This window comes from Acanthochromis polyacanthus, chromosome 4, assembly GCF_021347895.1.
Source record: "Acanthochromis polyacanthus isolate Apoly-LR-REF ecotype Palm Island chromosome 4, KAUST_Apoly_ChrSc, whole genome shotgun sequence".
NCBI lineage: Eukaryota > Metazoa > Chordata > Actinopteri > Pomacentridae > Acanthochromis > Acanthochromis polyacanthus.
In genome coordinates, this window is record NC_067116.1 from 42,837,156 (window position 1) to 42,853,149 (window position 15,994).

At 38.6% G+C, this 15,994-nt stretch overlaps 1 protein-coding gene across 1 annotated transcript; it reads left to right on the top strand.

Annotated features, from left to right (window-relative positions):
- The first annotated feature begins 978 nt into the window (after positions 1-978).
- gclm (glutamate-cysteine ligase, modifier subunit) lies at positions 979-15,224 on the top strand. Its single transcript, XM_022200635.2, has 7 exons — positions 979-1,364; positions 4,302-4,364; positions 7,436-7,520; positions 10,003-10,059; positions 10,154-10,356; positions 11,842-11,956; positions 13,931-15,224. The coding sequence occupies exons 1-7, from the start codon at positions 1,236-1,238 to the stop codon at positions 14,098-14,100; spliced, it is 822 nt and encodes a 273-aa protein (XP_022056327.1). The 5' UTR covers positions 979-1,235; the 3' UTR covers positions 14,101-15,224.
- Positions 15,225-15,994: the final 770 nt, after the last annotated feature.

Below are 15,994 nucleotides of genomic sequence, written 5' to 3' on the forward strand. Positions count from 1 at the left end.
AGAGTTCCACCAAGATTTGAGTAATTTTATTTTTTTGAATAGATTTTATTATTATTTTATTATTACATTTTCTATCTAGTAAATCGATTCCATTCACAAACAATTTGTTACTTACTTTTAAGTTTGACATCAGGTGATGGCCTTTCATTAATTGACGAAGACCTAATGGGATACACTGAACAATAGATTTATATTCTCTGTCGGTAATGGGAAATTGATGTTTTGATATAAAAGCCTCATATTTGATTATTTCACCGTTACTATACACCAGGTCTTTAACATATATAATCTTTCTTTGGATCCAAGATTGTATGATTAATGATTGATTTTTTTTTAAAGAATACAACAATTATTCCAAATTATACATTTGTGTGGTGAGAAGTTGTGACTGTAGCATAATTTCCACGAATTTAGAGCTTGTTTATAAAAATTAGATAGTTTAACAGGTGATTTTGGGACACTGTAATTGCACTTCATTAAGAATAATAACCCTCCTAGTTGTTGAAAATGCAGTTTGGAATAAAATACCATAATGACTTGGGTTTCATTATGCACTCTTGTAACCATTTAACTTTAAATGTATAATTTAAATTAAAAAAAATCAAGCATTTCTTAGCATGAGCCGACTTCTTGAGGGTGACGTTTGTACGAACGTAGGCCCATACGACGTAACGCTTTTCAAAATAAAACTTCAAATTTCAAAATAAAAGTAAAAAAGACATGTTTGTTTGATTTATGTTGTTTATGATTGGCCTCATGCGGGCCGGACAGGGACGTACAAAGGGCCGGATGTGGCCCGCGGGCCGTAGTTTGCCGAGGTCTGATTTACAGTATTGTAACAGTCAGACTCGACTCCTGGTTTTACTGCAGAGCTTTGGCTCCACCTCGCGGTCTTCAGGGGATCTGCCAGAACTAGAATCCACTCTCGTGATCCGGTCCAGAGTTTAGCAGATTCCAGCTCCGTACTATCCGGACCGGAGTTTCCAGCCCAGTCACCGACTCCTCCATGTGGGCGGTACCGACCGGCTTACCTCTGCCACTGGGCAACAACCGGAGCAGCAGGTCAGGGAACAGGGACTGCAAGTCATCCTGACTCCGTCATTTTACTTCCAGCAGAAGTAGCAGCAGCCAGGCAGACCTGCCGTCCTCCAGCCTTTTTCTTCCCACACCGGACCCTCAGATACCCGCACCACAACACTGTTTAGCAACTTGTTAGCTTAGCTGCCGTGCAACACATGGATCCCCAAAACAGCACCGAGGCGAAGCAGCTGCTGAACCACGCCAAGACTCTCCGACTGCACACCGGGAACCTGGTGAACCGGAGCCGCCTGAAGAAGAAGTGTCCTGGTTCTACGAGCGAGGAGGTGAGGCGGCGGTGACCTGGGCTGACCGTTAGCATGTTAGCCTAGCCCGCCTGTTAGCTAAACATTTAACCAGCTACTGATACCTGGGAGTGATGTTCCCTAAATAACGGCCCGAGGCGGCTAAAAAAAACCCCGTAAATATGTAGAAAACCCCGACAAAAATGTTTAAAAGTTCATATTTAATACTTCATTTGTCCATGTTTATACAACTATTCGGGTGCCAAAGCGTAGTAAAGTTCTGTCATGTAACTGAGTTTATGGTGCAGGTGAAGAGTTCACTGGTAGTAAAATGAGATGAGTGATTGTAACTGGTAACACATCAAACAGGTGACCTGACTCACCTGCACGACTAAACAGGTAATGAATTTCTAATTACAATCTAAAACCATGCAATGAAGAAATGGCAAAGGTAGCAAATTAAGATGTAGATTGTTATTTTTATGTATTTATTTTTTATTTAACTTTATGTCAGAGTCCTGCTCCTGAGCCATGAAGCTGTTTCAGTATGAGAGATTGTTTACAAAAGCTGCTATTGGAATAATTTAAATTGTTATTGTTATTACTTTACTTATTTAACATAACTTTTGTGATATTATGCAAAACATATTAAATCCACATCCATTAGAAGACTGTAGTTTATATTTTGATGTTGTCTCATGTGTTAATCACATGTTTTAAATTGCCTATATCACACCATAAATAATAAACTGAAACTGTGTTAAATTATTAGTAATTTAATTAGTAGTATTAACTTGCAATTAGATACCATTTACAGGTGGCAGTTTTTAGAAATACCAACAAGACAGGACTCAAAATGTGCTAGAATTGATGTAAATGGCCAGATATCAGTAATACATTTAATGCTGCAGCTGCTGATACTGATGCATTTTTGAATAATACGCATAAAATGTACAAAAATTACATTCAGTGTTGATCTCAATTTGTCGAAACCTAAAAAATGCCTCTTCAGATGGCTTGTTTTGACCGACCAACAGCTTAAAATGCAAAATATTGAATTTAAAATGGTATAAAAGTGATTTAAAAAAACAGAAAATCTCACATTAGAGTATCCGGAACTAGTTATTATTAGCGGCAGATTTTCTTGCTTCTGTATGACTCGCTGCTTGTTTATTTTGGCTCCAGTTCACTGATAAGCAGAGGCGTGGCAGCTCTTTAGTCGGAAGCGTTTATGAATTTTTTTTTTAAGCTTGGCGTCAGTTGTTTCTAGAATGAAAACCGCACCAGTAATTTTCCCGTGAAGCATGAATTTAATCCCACACAAGTTGATTTTCTGTTTTTTAATCGCTGTGAACAAGGGTAAAGGTCAAGATAATTTTCTCTGCCACAATTTGATTTCCAGAACCAAAATAAGAACACAGCTGCGGCGTGTCATCGATTAAGCTGTCAGCTATTAAATTATTCTGATTGCTGGTTTCATTATTTAAGAAAAAGAAGTCTAAACTCTTTGAATGCAGCTTCTTAAATGTGATTATTGTCAGATTTCTTTCCTCCTTTATGACAGTAAACCGAATGGCTTTAGTTTGTAAACAAAATATCTGTAATTTTGGAAAACATGGATTGACATTTTTACACTTTTTTTGACCAAGCAGCTAATCAGTTAATGTAGAAATGATTTAACTGAGTAATAATGGATAAAAATAGTCAATAGTAACAGTGATACCAACAAGACAGGACTTAAAATGTGCTGTTATCTCTTAAAACGACTATTTTAATGCTGCAGCTGCTGATAATGGTGTATTATTGAATAATAGACTGTTCAGTGTTCTTCACACTTTCTCAAAGCCTAAATAGTGCCTCTTCATGATGCTTGTTTAGTCTCAAAAATAGTCTAAAATGCATTCATTATTGATGATATAAAAGTGAGAAAAGCAGGAAAAACTCACATTTAAAAAGCTGAAACTGGTGATTGTTTGGCGTTTTGTTTCATAAATTCACTTTGATAATTGATCTGGTAACAAAAGCAGGAGCTAGATTGTCTTTAAGTATGTATTTGAGAAAAGAAAAATCAAAATTCTCTTCATTCCAGCTGCTTAAATTCAAATACTTCTGGTTTCTTTCCTCCTCTGTGGCAGTAAACTGAATGTCTTTAGATTGTGGACAAAACCAGACATTTGAGGAAGTCAGTCTGAGCTTTGGGAAACACTGATTGACACATTTCACACTTTTTTTTGACATGTTGTGAACCCAACGTTAACCAACTGATTGAGAAAGTAATGTGAAAATTATTATAAGTTGCAGCCCTGCTGCCATCATGCCACAGAATATTTAGTATATGATGCCTTAGAAAGTTATTTAACGCGTCCTCCTGCAACATTGTGACCGTTTTTGCAGCTACGTTGAGTTTCTGTTCATATTTCGCAGCCTGGTTGACAAATCAGAATCGAGTTTTTTAGCTAAATGTTCAGTCCTGTTTAAACATCTGTCTGTCCTCCGTTTCACATCTTCCTGTTTCCGTTTGTTCCACATTTTCTGCTGCCGTCGACACTCACAAACACGTCTCGCTCATTCACACGCTCCTCAGACAACTGCTGCAGCTGTCGGACACACCCTTTGTAGACAGACGGGAGGCGTACTGTAAAATAAACCACTCGTTGGTCCTTGAACCCGGCTTATCTCCTGTCCTTATCCCACACCACGACTGACCTTTTGCAAAGTTGGTCCGACTGATTTTTAGAACAGAGTAGAACAGAATATCCTTTATTACTGGTAGTCCCACAAGGGGAAATTTGCAGCGTGACAGCAAGAAAAACCAAAAGAACACATCTATAAATTAAAAATAGCACGAGATATAGCCACTATACGTTTATCACGCTCGGTAACTCGTATTTTCTGGTCGTTGATGTGGAGTGTGATGCCGGATTGCCGGAGGACAAATCGTGGATGTTCTTGTAACTTTGTCTCTGCTTGATGTTCCAGCTTCGAGACTGCATTCAGGCGACGCTGAACGACTGGTTTTCCACGAACAAAGTGTCATCAAAGGTGAGGGAGTGTCCGCAGTTCTCATACAATTCAACAGTTTTTCCCGCCTTTCCTCACTCAGTGGTATTTTCTATTGACTTTGGTCAGAGCGTCAGCATGTGAAACGTCGGCCTGTTGGATTCCAGCGTTCGGGGGAGTAAAATAACTGCAGCTATGGCCAGCAAAGCGCCTCTGGGCTCAATGAAAAGAATCTGTCACGATGAATGTTCATCCAACGCTGCTTGCCGAAGGCCTCATTCCAAACGTGCATCTGTCTGTTCGCTCAGAGGGGAGGGTGGAGGGTAAAAAAACCGTCTGTTGAGGAGGTTTTAAAGGCCTGTAAACTGCAGAATGATTTCTAGAAAGTGGCACCCATTGGGTTATATGTTTCAGCCGAAGTAATGTGGTCTGAAGATGCTGAAACTTGAACGTTTAAAAGTCTGCAGGAGTTGTTGTGAAGCCCCGTTCCTGCTGGACGGACTCCTGATCCGGCTGTTTTGTTAGGCTCAGCTAATCTGCCTCAGCTCTTATCACCACGCCCACCGGACTCAAATAGAGACAGAGCTGCAGTTAGGGGTCTTAAATGCTTGCAGACACAAAGCTCACGAGGGATGTGGTTAAAGCCTGACCTTCGAGTCGTGGCTTCAGCTTGTGCTTTATGTAGAACACACGCTGACTTTAGTGAAACTGTCACACAATTCTCATTAAAGACGGCCGTCAGCTGCACAATACCTAATACTAATAAAAATCCATTATTAATTCAACCTTTATTTTTAACACCAAGATATGAAGGTCTCATTTACAGTGTAGCTGTCACGAAAATCAACAAATGTACAAAAATAAAGAAGATGCAGAAGTCAACTAGTGACATTTTCTTAACAGTTCTTGTCGAAACACGCCCAAGAAATGCGTTTTTATAACAGAAGAGAAGAGAAATAATGGTGAAAATTTCTAGGTTTTATCTTTAATTTAGCCTCAAATTTCAAAATGCTAATAAAAAAAAAAAACGTGCTGAAAGTAGGTTGATGAGCAAGCTACATATCTGGGAAAGTTTTCAGTATGTCAAGCTAAAATTTCACAAATATATGTATAAATATCCATATTTTAGGTTATAAAAAAATCCAGGCAGGTCGACGATGGTAGAGCAGAAATTTGTCGTTTATTCCATTTTTTTAAATACCAAAATTTGGATGCTTCATTTGCAGTGTAGCTAAATAAGAAAATAAAAGATGTTGACACACAAATGAGAAACTTGGTTAGCAATAAAAAATACATTTACAGTTTAATTTTCATTTAGCAGGAATGTATAAAAAAGGCAAGTTGGAAAGACAATAAAACACGAATAACAGCATTTAAACATGTTAGAAATAAATAAAAACAAGTGCAGCTGGAGGCAGAATAAGATGAAATTTAAAACCTCGATTGTCCAAAGGATTATAATGCTTTATGTTGCTCTGTGGGTTCTTCCAGGCTGCAGGTGCACAATAAGATAAAGTAGATTTTCAAAGCTCCGTAAAAGCTTCCAGTCATCTTCATCACTAACTGTAGCTTCTTTTCTCCTCCGTCACTCATTTCTTTTTCATTCCAGTCGATGGTGGAGCTTCAGTCTGTTTGCCTTAACATTGATCAGTCGCTCCGTTTGATTTATTGTAAAGAAAATCGTTTAAGAAATCACCGAATGAAAGCAGTTTTTTGTTCTTTTTTGCAGAAACTGAAAGCTTCCAGTTTCTGCAGCTTATCAGTTTGAGTGTGTAAATGAAGAACTAACATTAAAAGTCAGCGGTAAGGAAATAAAACAATAGCCTTATAAATAAAATAATAATAAATAAAACCCCAGTGAAGCTGTGCATGCAGCTCACAGTGATGAGTGTTCTAACTAGAACTAGGAGTAAACCTTAATAGAGAATGATAAATGGTGCTCAAAGGCATAAGAGTTGCAGCTGGTGCATGTTTAGACGAAATAATCCAGTTTTACATAAAAGAAACTCCCTAAAAAAGCGTTTTTAGATCCATAAAACTGCAGCCAGTGATAAAACTCTTCTTTCTTTGTACCTTTTTAATTAAACGCAGGAGCATTGTTTTGTCGTGTTTGTCTGTTCATTTTAATTATGTTTAAGAGCATTCAGGAACAGAAAATAAGCCTCATCTGTTGGTCATTTTAACAACTTGTGACTTTGCACATGTAATAACAATATAAAGACCAACATGCACACCAGTTTCCGGTCCTACCAACGAGTCCACGTGAACATTTTGTCCAAACAGCAAAATAAACTGTAACCTTTCCATGTCCTACTTGCCACATGTTAAATCCTCCTGATGGTAGAGGCCTTTGAAGTTGTGGAAATGTCAAACAAAGACTGCATTCTTTTTTTTTCAGTTATTTTTTTTGGACAGTTTTGCCTTTATTAGATAGGACAGTGAGAGAGAGACAGGAACTATGGGTAGAAGAGTGGGGGAATGACATGCAGTAAATGGATTCAAACCTGTGACCACTGCATCGGGGACTATAGCCCCTGTTCATGGGTCGCCTCCCCCGCCAGGTGAGCTATCTGGGCACCCAAAAGATTGTAATTATAGTAGGAAATATAGATCTATCCATATATATGCACTTACAGGAACTTTCAGGGGACACTCAGAAATGTTGGATTTTTTTTTACCATTTTCAAGAGCCCATAATTAAAACTTTTGCATCTTTTGGAGCCATTTCCTGCTTAGAAATATTCTTTGTGTCCTCACCAAATTTCATAGATGTGAGAGTTATATTTTTGGATATATTGACCCCTTTCCTGATGTTTTTTTTTTTTTAGAGATGAAATACAAAAAGTTGCAGATCTGAAAACGCTCATTCGCAATATTCAGTCAAAAGTTAGTTTTGTGTCTCAAATATCAAATAAGCAAACTTTAAACAAAATGTGAGACAGTTCAGCAGCGTATTTTCTAAATTCTATCTGACACGAACTGACTTGACTGACTAGAAAACACTTAGAATAGTCAGACAGATGAGGGGCGTCATGCTTTTACATGTCTGCTGATAGCTTCAGTCCTCTGGTCTGTAATTAATATGTGTGTGCTTTTTTTTTTTAATCACGTAGGACCTTCCAGATACGCTGGACTGCTTCCTCTCTGAGGCAACAGATGCTATCACACCTGAGGAGAGGGAGGAGGTGAAGGTTTCAGGTCAGTGCTGGTTTTGTTGTGCTGGAGTGTACAAACAGGAAGAGTAATCGAGATTCCAGGGGAAAAATGCCTTCCTTAACGGCGCCGTCCAAAACAGACGAGTGCTGCTGGAGGACTAGACCTGCATATCCAAGCCTATTTCTGCAGAGGGAGACAGTTTTGGTATTCAGGTTCAATACAAATACCTCATGTCTAAAAAAAACACACAACTATGTTACATCACACATCTGCAAAACTACTTGCTCAAAGCCAGCTTTAACTGACACGTGTTTGAATACAATATGACAAAGTATTTGTGTGTGTACTGCATGAGAAAGCACCAATTTGTACTTAAAGTAATTTTTGATGCAGCAGGAGTTGGTGCAGGTGTTTTGTTAGACGATATCCAGTCATCTTACACAGACTTGATGTCTTGATTGGACAGTCCTTTTACAGGCCCGTGATTTGTCACTGAAACACACGTTTTTTGTTTTCAATCAGAGCATTTGATTTATTGATTGGTGTTAGGATGTAAAGACATTTTCAACAAAGACACGATAGCTTTAAATCTCCAAAGAGACACAGAAGATGAAATCCTGCTTAAAGATGCATTTAATGTGCACAGGTGACGTTCAGAGATGCTTTTCATGTGTTGGTTTTGTAATACATTTGTCCTCGAGCGACTTTTGTCTGGTTCAGTTCATTTCTGAGAGCAAATTCAAGAAGCTAAGAGAGAAATCCAGCGGCGTCTTTGTGAGGATTACCACAGTCTGGATGACTAAAATTTGGACAGACATATTAATAAATGTTGGTGCAATACATGCAAAGTTGTCTATAAAGAAAATCCCTGAAGTCAGAGGCTGACAGATTGATCAGGGCGTCTCCAACATATCCTCCGGGTTCCTGCTTTAATCAGACGACTTCTTAGCTTCTCTTTAATTAAACAAGTTGTTCAAACACGTCTGGTTAGAAAAAACAGAGAGGTTTCATTAAAAACATGTCAGGATTTCAACTTATTCACCTCACCTGTTTCGAAAACTCCTTTGAAAGTTGTTTGTAAAGAAAATCCCTGAAGTCAGACGCTGACGGATTGATCAGAGCGTCTCTAATGGGGTCGATCTGTGTCAACTCAGCAAAGGTGGTTGTTTGTCATTTTTGGCATCTGAAACTCCAACCTTTTCATGATTTTTCACTCAGTGGACACTTTCAATTAATCTATCGCGAAATCGAATAAGATTCCACCTTTAGATGTCCGTATCTCTTGACTTGTACGTTTTAAGAGTCTTTACATTTTCAGGAGATGTTCAGAAGTTTCTGATGAATGGAGAGAATGCAGCAAATTCTGGCAAGCAAGCCTCAGTTTTGAGCTTAACACCTCTCAGATTCAAGGTCTGCTCAAAAACTGCAAATAAAGCCAATTTTTAAGTCTATCTCCAATACGTAGGATCTATTTCATCTGTGTTTTTGTGAGAATAATGTCTGAATGCCATTACTGATGCTTAGAAAGCTTTCATATGTTCATAGAAATGGAAGTTATGGCCAATCAAAGTTGAATCAATGGTAAAAAAAATTAAAAAATCAGATCCAAATGGCCAGATGGACATCTTGAATCATGGGTAGGCTGATGAAATTTGAAATAATAAGACATGGAAGTATCTTCTACTTGTGTGCAAAGTTTCAACATCCTTCAATGTTGTCTTCATGACCTGATCCTGGTTTGATTTTCTCATTGACTTCTCTACTGTACAATCAAACTTTTTTTCGCCAGCAGAGTTTTCGCCCCCTGCTGGCTGAAAGCAAGAATGCAGTTTTAATGCATGTGTGTAAAACAATAAATAGATGAAATACATTAAAGACAGCATGGAAGGATGTTAAAACTTTGCACACCAGTAGAAGACGATTCCATCTCTTGCTATCCCAAATTTCATCGACCTACCCATGAATCAAGATGTTCATCTGGACGTTTGGAAATTAACTGTTTTTTTGGGGTCGATTTACCTGTAGCATCTTTGATTGGACCCGTTTCTACAAACAAATGAAAACTTTCTAAGCACTGGTAATTTCATATAGATAATATTCTCGTAAAAACATTGATCAAATAGATCCCATGTGTTAGAGATAGATTGAACATCTCCTGAAAATCAGAGGACTCTTAAGATGTATTCTTCAAGAGATATGAACGTCTGAAAGTGGATCTCGTTCGATTTCCAACTTGCGAGAGATTTATTGAAAATGTCCGTTGGGTGCAAAATAATGAAAACGTTGGAATTTCAGCTAAAAGATGGGCAGATGCCAAAGATGATTCAACAGATTCCAATCTCACTGAGTTGACATGGACTGACCCAATTCATGACTGGCCAAAGGGAAAATAAAAGCAGTAGGAAATACTAACTTCTACTACTACTAAATGCTAAGTAGTACTAAGGGTTTAAACGTACCAGAGTCAACAGAATATGTACAGTATGTTGGGGATGATGTGTTTATCGCTGCCTTGTTTCCACAGTCAAGCTGTTCCTGTGTGAGTCTGGTCAGTCGTCCATCAGAGATGCTGTGGAGATGGGTGAGTTTTCAGCCTCGTTAAAGCTTGCTCATATCTCTTTCAAACCTTACAAGTCCTTTTCTGTGATTTGACCTCGTTCGTCTCTGCTTTCCAGCCTGCGAGACGCTGGCGGTGTCTCAGCTGGACTCGGTGATCATAGCGCCCCCTGGCCCTCTGGAGGGTGACAACCAGAGTCTGGCTCACCTGCAGCCAGCCTGGGAGGAGCTGGAGGCTCTGGTCAGGAGTCAGCAGATCGCAGCCATCGGAACCTCGGACCTGGACAAAGATCTGCTGGAGCACCTCTACAACTGGGCTCAGGTCAGTGGGAAGCTTGTGAGGGTTTATTACATCTAAAATCATCAGAGACATTCTGCTCAACCACCTCTGATTTGCTTGATTTTTTTTTTTCCAAATCAATCTGTTGATATTTAAAATGGTTTCTGTGAAATTTTAGAAAGATGTATCAAATACTTTTTAAATAAAGATTTATTAAAAAAAACAAGCCTCTCGACCCACTGTCAGCACATTTTTCTGTTCTGTTTGAATGAAAATATCTCAGGAACTGATAAAAATAAAAGCCTGACGTTTTCACTGTTATTTCTCGTCATGTCATTGATTCAGAATCTGCAATATTTGGCAAGTAGATGAAACATTCTCTGATCATAGGTGAGTTGAAATCTGACAAATCACAAAAAGTCTCATCTTTGAGCACATTTTAACAAGGAACTGATAACGTCAACTAGTGATATTTTCTGAACCCTAAGCAGCTTCATGTCACAATCATACAAACCTACAGAATACTTTTAATATGACGTATTTGGTCACAAAATTTTTTTTAAAAGGTGTTTTGGTTGAACTTTCATATCTGATTGAGCAGGTGTGACAAGTTGTACCAAAAAAAACTTGTTGTGGAGGTTTCAACACCTTACAGTCAGAATTCTTGCTTCGTGGTTTCCTTTTAATGTGAACAAAATCTTTTCTCAGCTGCAGAAGTGACGTCCCTGTGACATAAAAGATACCAGAGCGAGAGTCTGTCAATGAGCCAGGCTGACCAAACTTATAGTTTCACTCAAAAAGAATCTTAGTTTTATCTAGGGCTGGACCCGAATATCCGAATATTTGTTTGCTACAGCAGTATCCGGATATTAATTTTGGTATCCGAATATTCGCCGCCCGCTTATGTCTATGTGATCACCCCTTCCTCCCGCCTGACGAAAATATTCTGAAACCACTTATGACCTTCAGTACTTTTCCACCCAAAAACAAGTCTCAGTACTCTTCCGCTTTTATCATGTGACACAGCAATGCTTCTAATACAATGAAGCGTCATCTGTAATACAGTGATTTCTACAAACTAGAATATTAGTAGATGATCTATTCCAAGTAGACCAAGTGGTTCTCCACCTTTAATTCAGAGAAATCAGTTTGAATCCCGGCATATAATTAATTACAAGAATGAAAGGTATAATGAGAAGTATCAATGAAAAATTAAGGTTTTTATCTTTAACAGTCCTTCAGATGTTGTTGTTCAAACATCTTAAATTTATTGCGCTCAAAGCAAGTCAAGCGGCAATATTTAAAGATTATTTTTTCAAGGTAAAATTTCATAAATCCATTTAGAAATATCCATATGTTGTGCTCTAAAAAAAATCAGAGATTGTTCAGAAAATCTGATGATTTTAATTTGAGTCATCTGAGACGTTGATTTCTGGTTAAAGTTGAGGATGGCAGCTTCAAACACACTGATCTATAATGAGCTGTGACACACCTGGCAGCCTTTAACTCCACTCCCTGTGTGTCCAGGTGAAGCCCAGCAGTAACCAGGTAAATCTGGCCTCCTGCTGCGTGATGCCTCCAGACCTGACGGCCTTCGCTAAAGAGTTCGACATCCAGCTGCTCACACACAACGACGCCAAAGGTGAGGCCACTTTCTGTTTACTGTTGGTTCAGGAGGGTTTGTTTGATTTATTTTTTTTTTTTGTTGCAAGTCCAGGTTTGTGTTTTGTTTCGGTTTTGGTTCTAAAACAAACTCTGTTCTCTGTTTGGAGCAAATACAGCAAGAAGCCCAAACCAACAGAGAAAAGTGAACATTTTCTGTGCAGCTAAAGCTTGAAAATGGTTTATCTTTGTCTCTGCTGTGAACACAGTAATTTCTTTTTAGTCAGTCTAATGCACACTGTTCTGAAGAAACTGTTAATTCTGAGAAAGAAGTGTTTGTTTTTCCAGACGGGGTCCAGTAAGTCCTAAAGATCTCGGTTATACTGTAAACATACCCAGTGGCACCGCATATCTATGTATCATGAATTGGCTTTTTTTTTTTAAATAAAAAATTTAATCATAGTAATAATAAAAAGAACAGCAATAAAAACATTTTATCAAAGAACAAAACACTGAAAAAGACAAATAACAGAAATGGCAAAGATTTGTTTCGATAAAGGAACCATAAAACATTTTAAAAAGTCAAAACAAGTTAATTGTTTTTGTTAGAAAAGCAGCACTATATATTTTTAATCTGTGTTTAATATTGCTTTGTGCGATTTCTCTTTTATTGCTGCTAACAGAGTGCCAAACTGAAGAATGACAATGAAAACATTCTATTGTTAAAAAAGACAGTAAAACATCCTTTTTAGAAAGAGCAACGGCAAAACATTAAAAATCACGCTAAGACATATTTTTTTAAAAGCAACGGTAAATATTGAAAAAATAAAACTTTTTTTAAATAGCAATCTGCCGTGAAAAGAAGAAAAAATTTGCTAAAACAATAAAAGTTTTGAAAAGCCAGGCATTTTCAAAATAAAACGACAATAAAACATGTTTAAAAGACAATTTAACAAGAAAATAACTAATCTTTTAAAGAGCAACAATAATTGGACATACTGAAAAGACTAAAGACGTGGTCCGCTGTTTACCAAACGTCTGATCTGTACTGTAAACATTTAATGTTGTCAGATATCTTTATGTTATGAATTGACTTTATTAAAATCATTGATCACATGTTTTCTACAACATTTGTTTGATGTTTAAAATCTGGATAAACATGGAAAATGAGACAGATTTTTGTTCAATAATAATAATCTGTGACTGAAATGATCCCGAATAGAGTTCCAGTTTTTTAGGAAATGATTTAACCTTTTTACAAATGTAAAATATACATTTATGAACTGTTTTGTAAAGAAAGAATTCCTGCCTTGAGTGGGAATAATTAGGCTTAAAAACACAGTGGATTTAGTCTGCATTTACCTGCCTGTGACTGCCCAGTTTAGCTCGTGTAAAATGCATGTCTGGATGTTTTTTGTGAGTTAATTATAATAAAATTGATTTATAATGCACTTTACATTTGAAAACCAAATCTCAAAGTGCTCCAGATAAAAACATCAGCAATAAAAATACAGCGCATTAAGAAAAATGTAAAAGTCTTCAGCTGTTTTTTAAAAACTTCAGGCGACTGTGGCGCCCTCAGGTGGTTGGGGAGGGCATTCCACAGTCCCATAGAGTGGAGCTTGGACCTTGGATCTTTAAGGTACACTGGTGCGCTGCCGTAGACACAGTGACAGGTCAGGAGACAAATCTTAAATTCAATCCTGAACCTAACTGGGAGCCAATGGAGATTATGGAGGATCGGCGTGATGTGATGGGATTTGCGCACCCTCATCAGGATCCTGGCAGCGCAGTTCTGGATGTACTGCAGTCTCTGCAGGCTCCTGCCAGGAATCCCAATGAGGAGTGCATTACAGTAGTCCAGCCTGGAGAAGACGAAGGCGTGGACGAGCTCCTCAGCATCAGGGAGGGAGAGGAAGGGGCGGAGTTTGGAAATATTTCTAAGATGGAAAAAATGCGGTTTTACAGGTGTGTTGAGTTTTAAACCGCTCCTTCCTGTCGTTATCTTCTGCAGAGCTGATGTCGGCGGCCACATTCCAGGAGGCGGTTCAGGAAGGAGCTCAGGACCTGAGCATCGCTGACTGGAGGCTGGAGTGGGTCCTGCGTTACTCCGTCATCGTCAAGAGCAGAGGCATCATCAAGTCGAAGGGCTACCTGGTCAGCGCGAGGAAGGCGAGCCCCTAGCAGTGACGGCAGCTGCAGACAGAGACACGGGGATGAAGCCATTTTCCTGTTTCCATTCTCACACTCACTCACTCACTCACTCACTCACTCACTCACACACACTCACACACCATGAAAAAGCAGCAGCTCTGAATACCGGACGCTGCCAATCGCCACCAATCCTGAATTCATTGTTTATCTCACAGAAAAAAGCTGCATCTTCCTCACCTGTCATCTGTTTTCTTTAACAGATGCAGGTATTCGTTTCCACTGTCTGAAAGATTTAAAACCAGTAACATGAACTTACAGCTCAGAAAAGACTGACGCAGACCTCGCGATGACGAGTACACTGACAGATCAGAATGAACCGCCATGTAAAGTGCCTCTCATCCGTCGCTCCTTCTCTTCTCATGCCTGCTTTATCTATTGTTGGTGTGATTCAAGCTTTAAATCAGTCTGGGTGAAGACAGAAATGTTTTGTTTTGTCGTAGAGAATTCCACTTTGAACAGAGAAATGGAAACTCATCTTTTCATGGGTGGGGAAGTCTGATTTTATTCACTCTATTTAAATGTTCCCGCTGTGTGTGTGTGTGTGTGTGTATATATACGTCATTTACGTACATTCCTTAATTGAGAAAAACAATGCACTACTTTAAAGGCAGACCTATTTATCATGTTTATTGTGTGATACACACTGAATTCACCGCTCTGTGAGTTTATTTTTATCATGAAATGTTTACCCCCCGTGTGCTCATGAGATTAATCCGAGGGAGAGCACAGCACTATTTGCAGATGGACGTACCTGGCGGGCCGATGTCTTCGCCTCATATTCCTTATTAAAAAGCACTGGAAACTCCACATTCAGAGATGTGAAGAAATTGTTCATTCTGAGGACGAAATTTGTATTTATGAGTCCTGGTTGTTTTTCCAGACAGGGTCCAGTAAATCCTAAACTTCTCAGTTGTACTGTAAGCATATTTAATGTTGTCAGATATCTGTATATCCTGAATTGGCTTCATTAAAAACATGTTTTTACCATCAACACTGGCGTGAAAAGAAGACGGGGTAAACACGGGCGAGTGTGACAGGCTTTGGTGTTGTAACTGAGCAGAAAGAAACATTAAAATTTAAAAGATAAAACTATATCTGACATGGATGTGTTGAGTTTGAAGTTGTTTTCTCCTGCTGAATGTTTGATGCTCACTTAAATTGATTAGAAATGGGCCTTTTAATGCTACCTAAAGCTCTCTGCTGATAGTAAAGAAGTTATTTTAACAGTTTAGAATATTATTTGTGCTTGTTAATTTAGAGGTTTAGCTAGTTGGGTGTCGGGGTCTGATCAACCTTTGGGCGCAAAAATTGACTGTGGTTCTCCTGCTGCCTCACTTAAAGGCATTATGGAGGATGTTTTTTTTGTTTAATTTGTCTGGTTCACATAAAATGAATATACTGACCTTTAGTGGACTTGTATGTATGGTTTCTAAAAAATAAAAAAATAACTGTGGACATGGCAGGACCTGAAAAACATCAGCCAATCAAAGCGCTCGGACCGAGGCGTTTGCTTTGCTCCCTTTCCTGTCAATCAAAAATCTTCCTGCTCAGGCCTAGTTACGTAGATTACGTACGCCTTGGACTTACGTGTTTTCTGTATGTGTTGCTTTGGTATAGCTTCGTAGTTAGCTGGCGACTTGTTTTGCTCATCTTTTTTACATAATGGCAGATAAAGATCCAGGGGGACCCAGCCGTAAAAGACAACTTCACGAGTGCTACGCAGTTTTCTGGAGGGGGGCGTTTCTTCGTAAATGTTAAGAGGGGGGAGGTTGTATGTGCGCATGCTACGTTCATAGTCATAGGAAATTAAATCTCCTCTAATACCTTTAAAAATTCCCATCATGGACTGAAAAGAAACATTTTA

What these genes read in the sequence shown, in the direction of transcription:
- gclm (XM_022200635.2), top strand. Translation starts at nt 1,236, where the DNA reads ATGGATCCCCAAAACAGCACCGAGGCGAAGCAGCTGCTGAACCACGCC. An exon ending in GGAGGAGGTGAAGGTTTCAG is followed by an intron (nt 7,521 to 10,002) that starts GTCAGTGCTGGT and finishes TTGTTTCCACAG; the next exon opens with TCAAGCTGTTCCTGTGTGAG. An exon ending in ACCTCTACAACTGGGCTCAG is followed by an intron (nt 10,357 to 11,841) that starts GTCAGTGGGAAG and finishes CTGTGTGTCCAG; the next exon opens with GTGAAGCCCAGCAGTAACCA.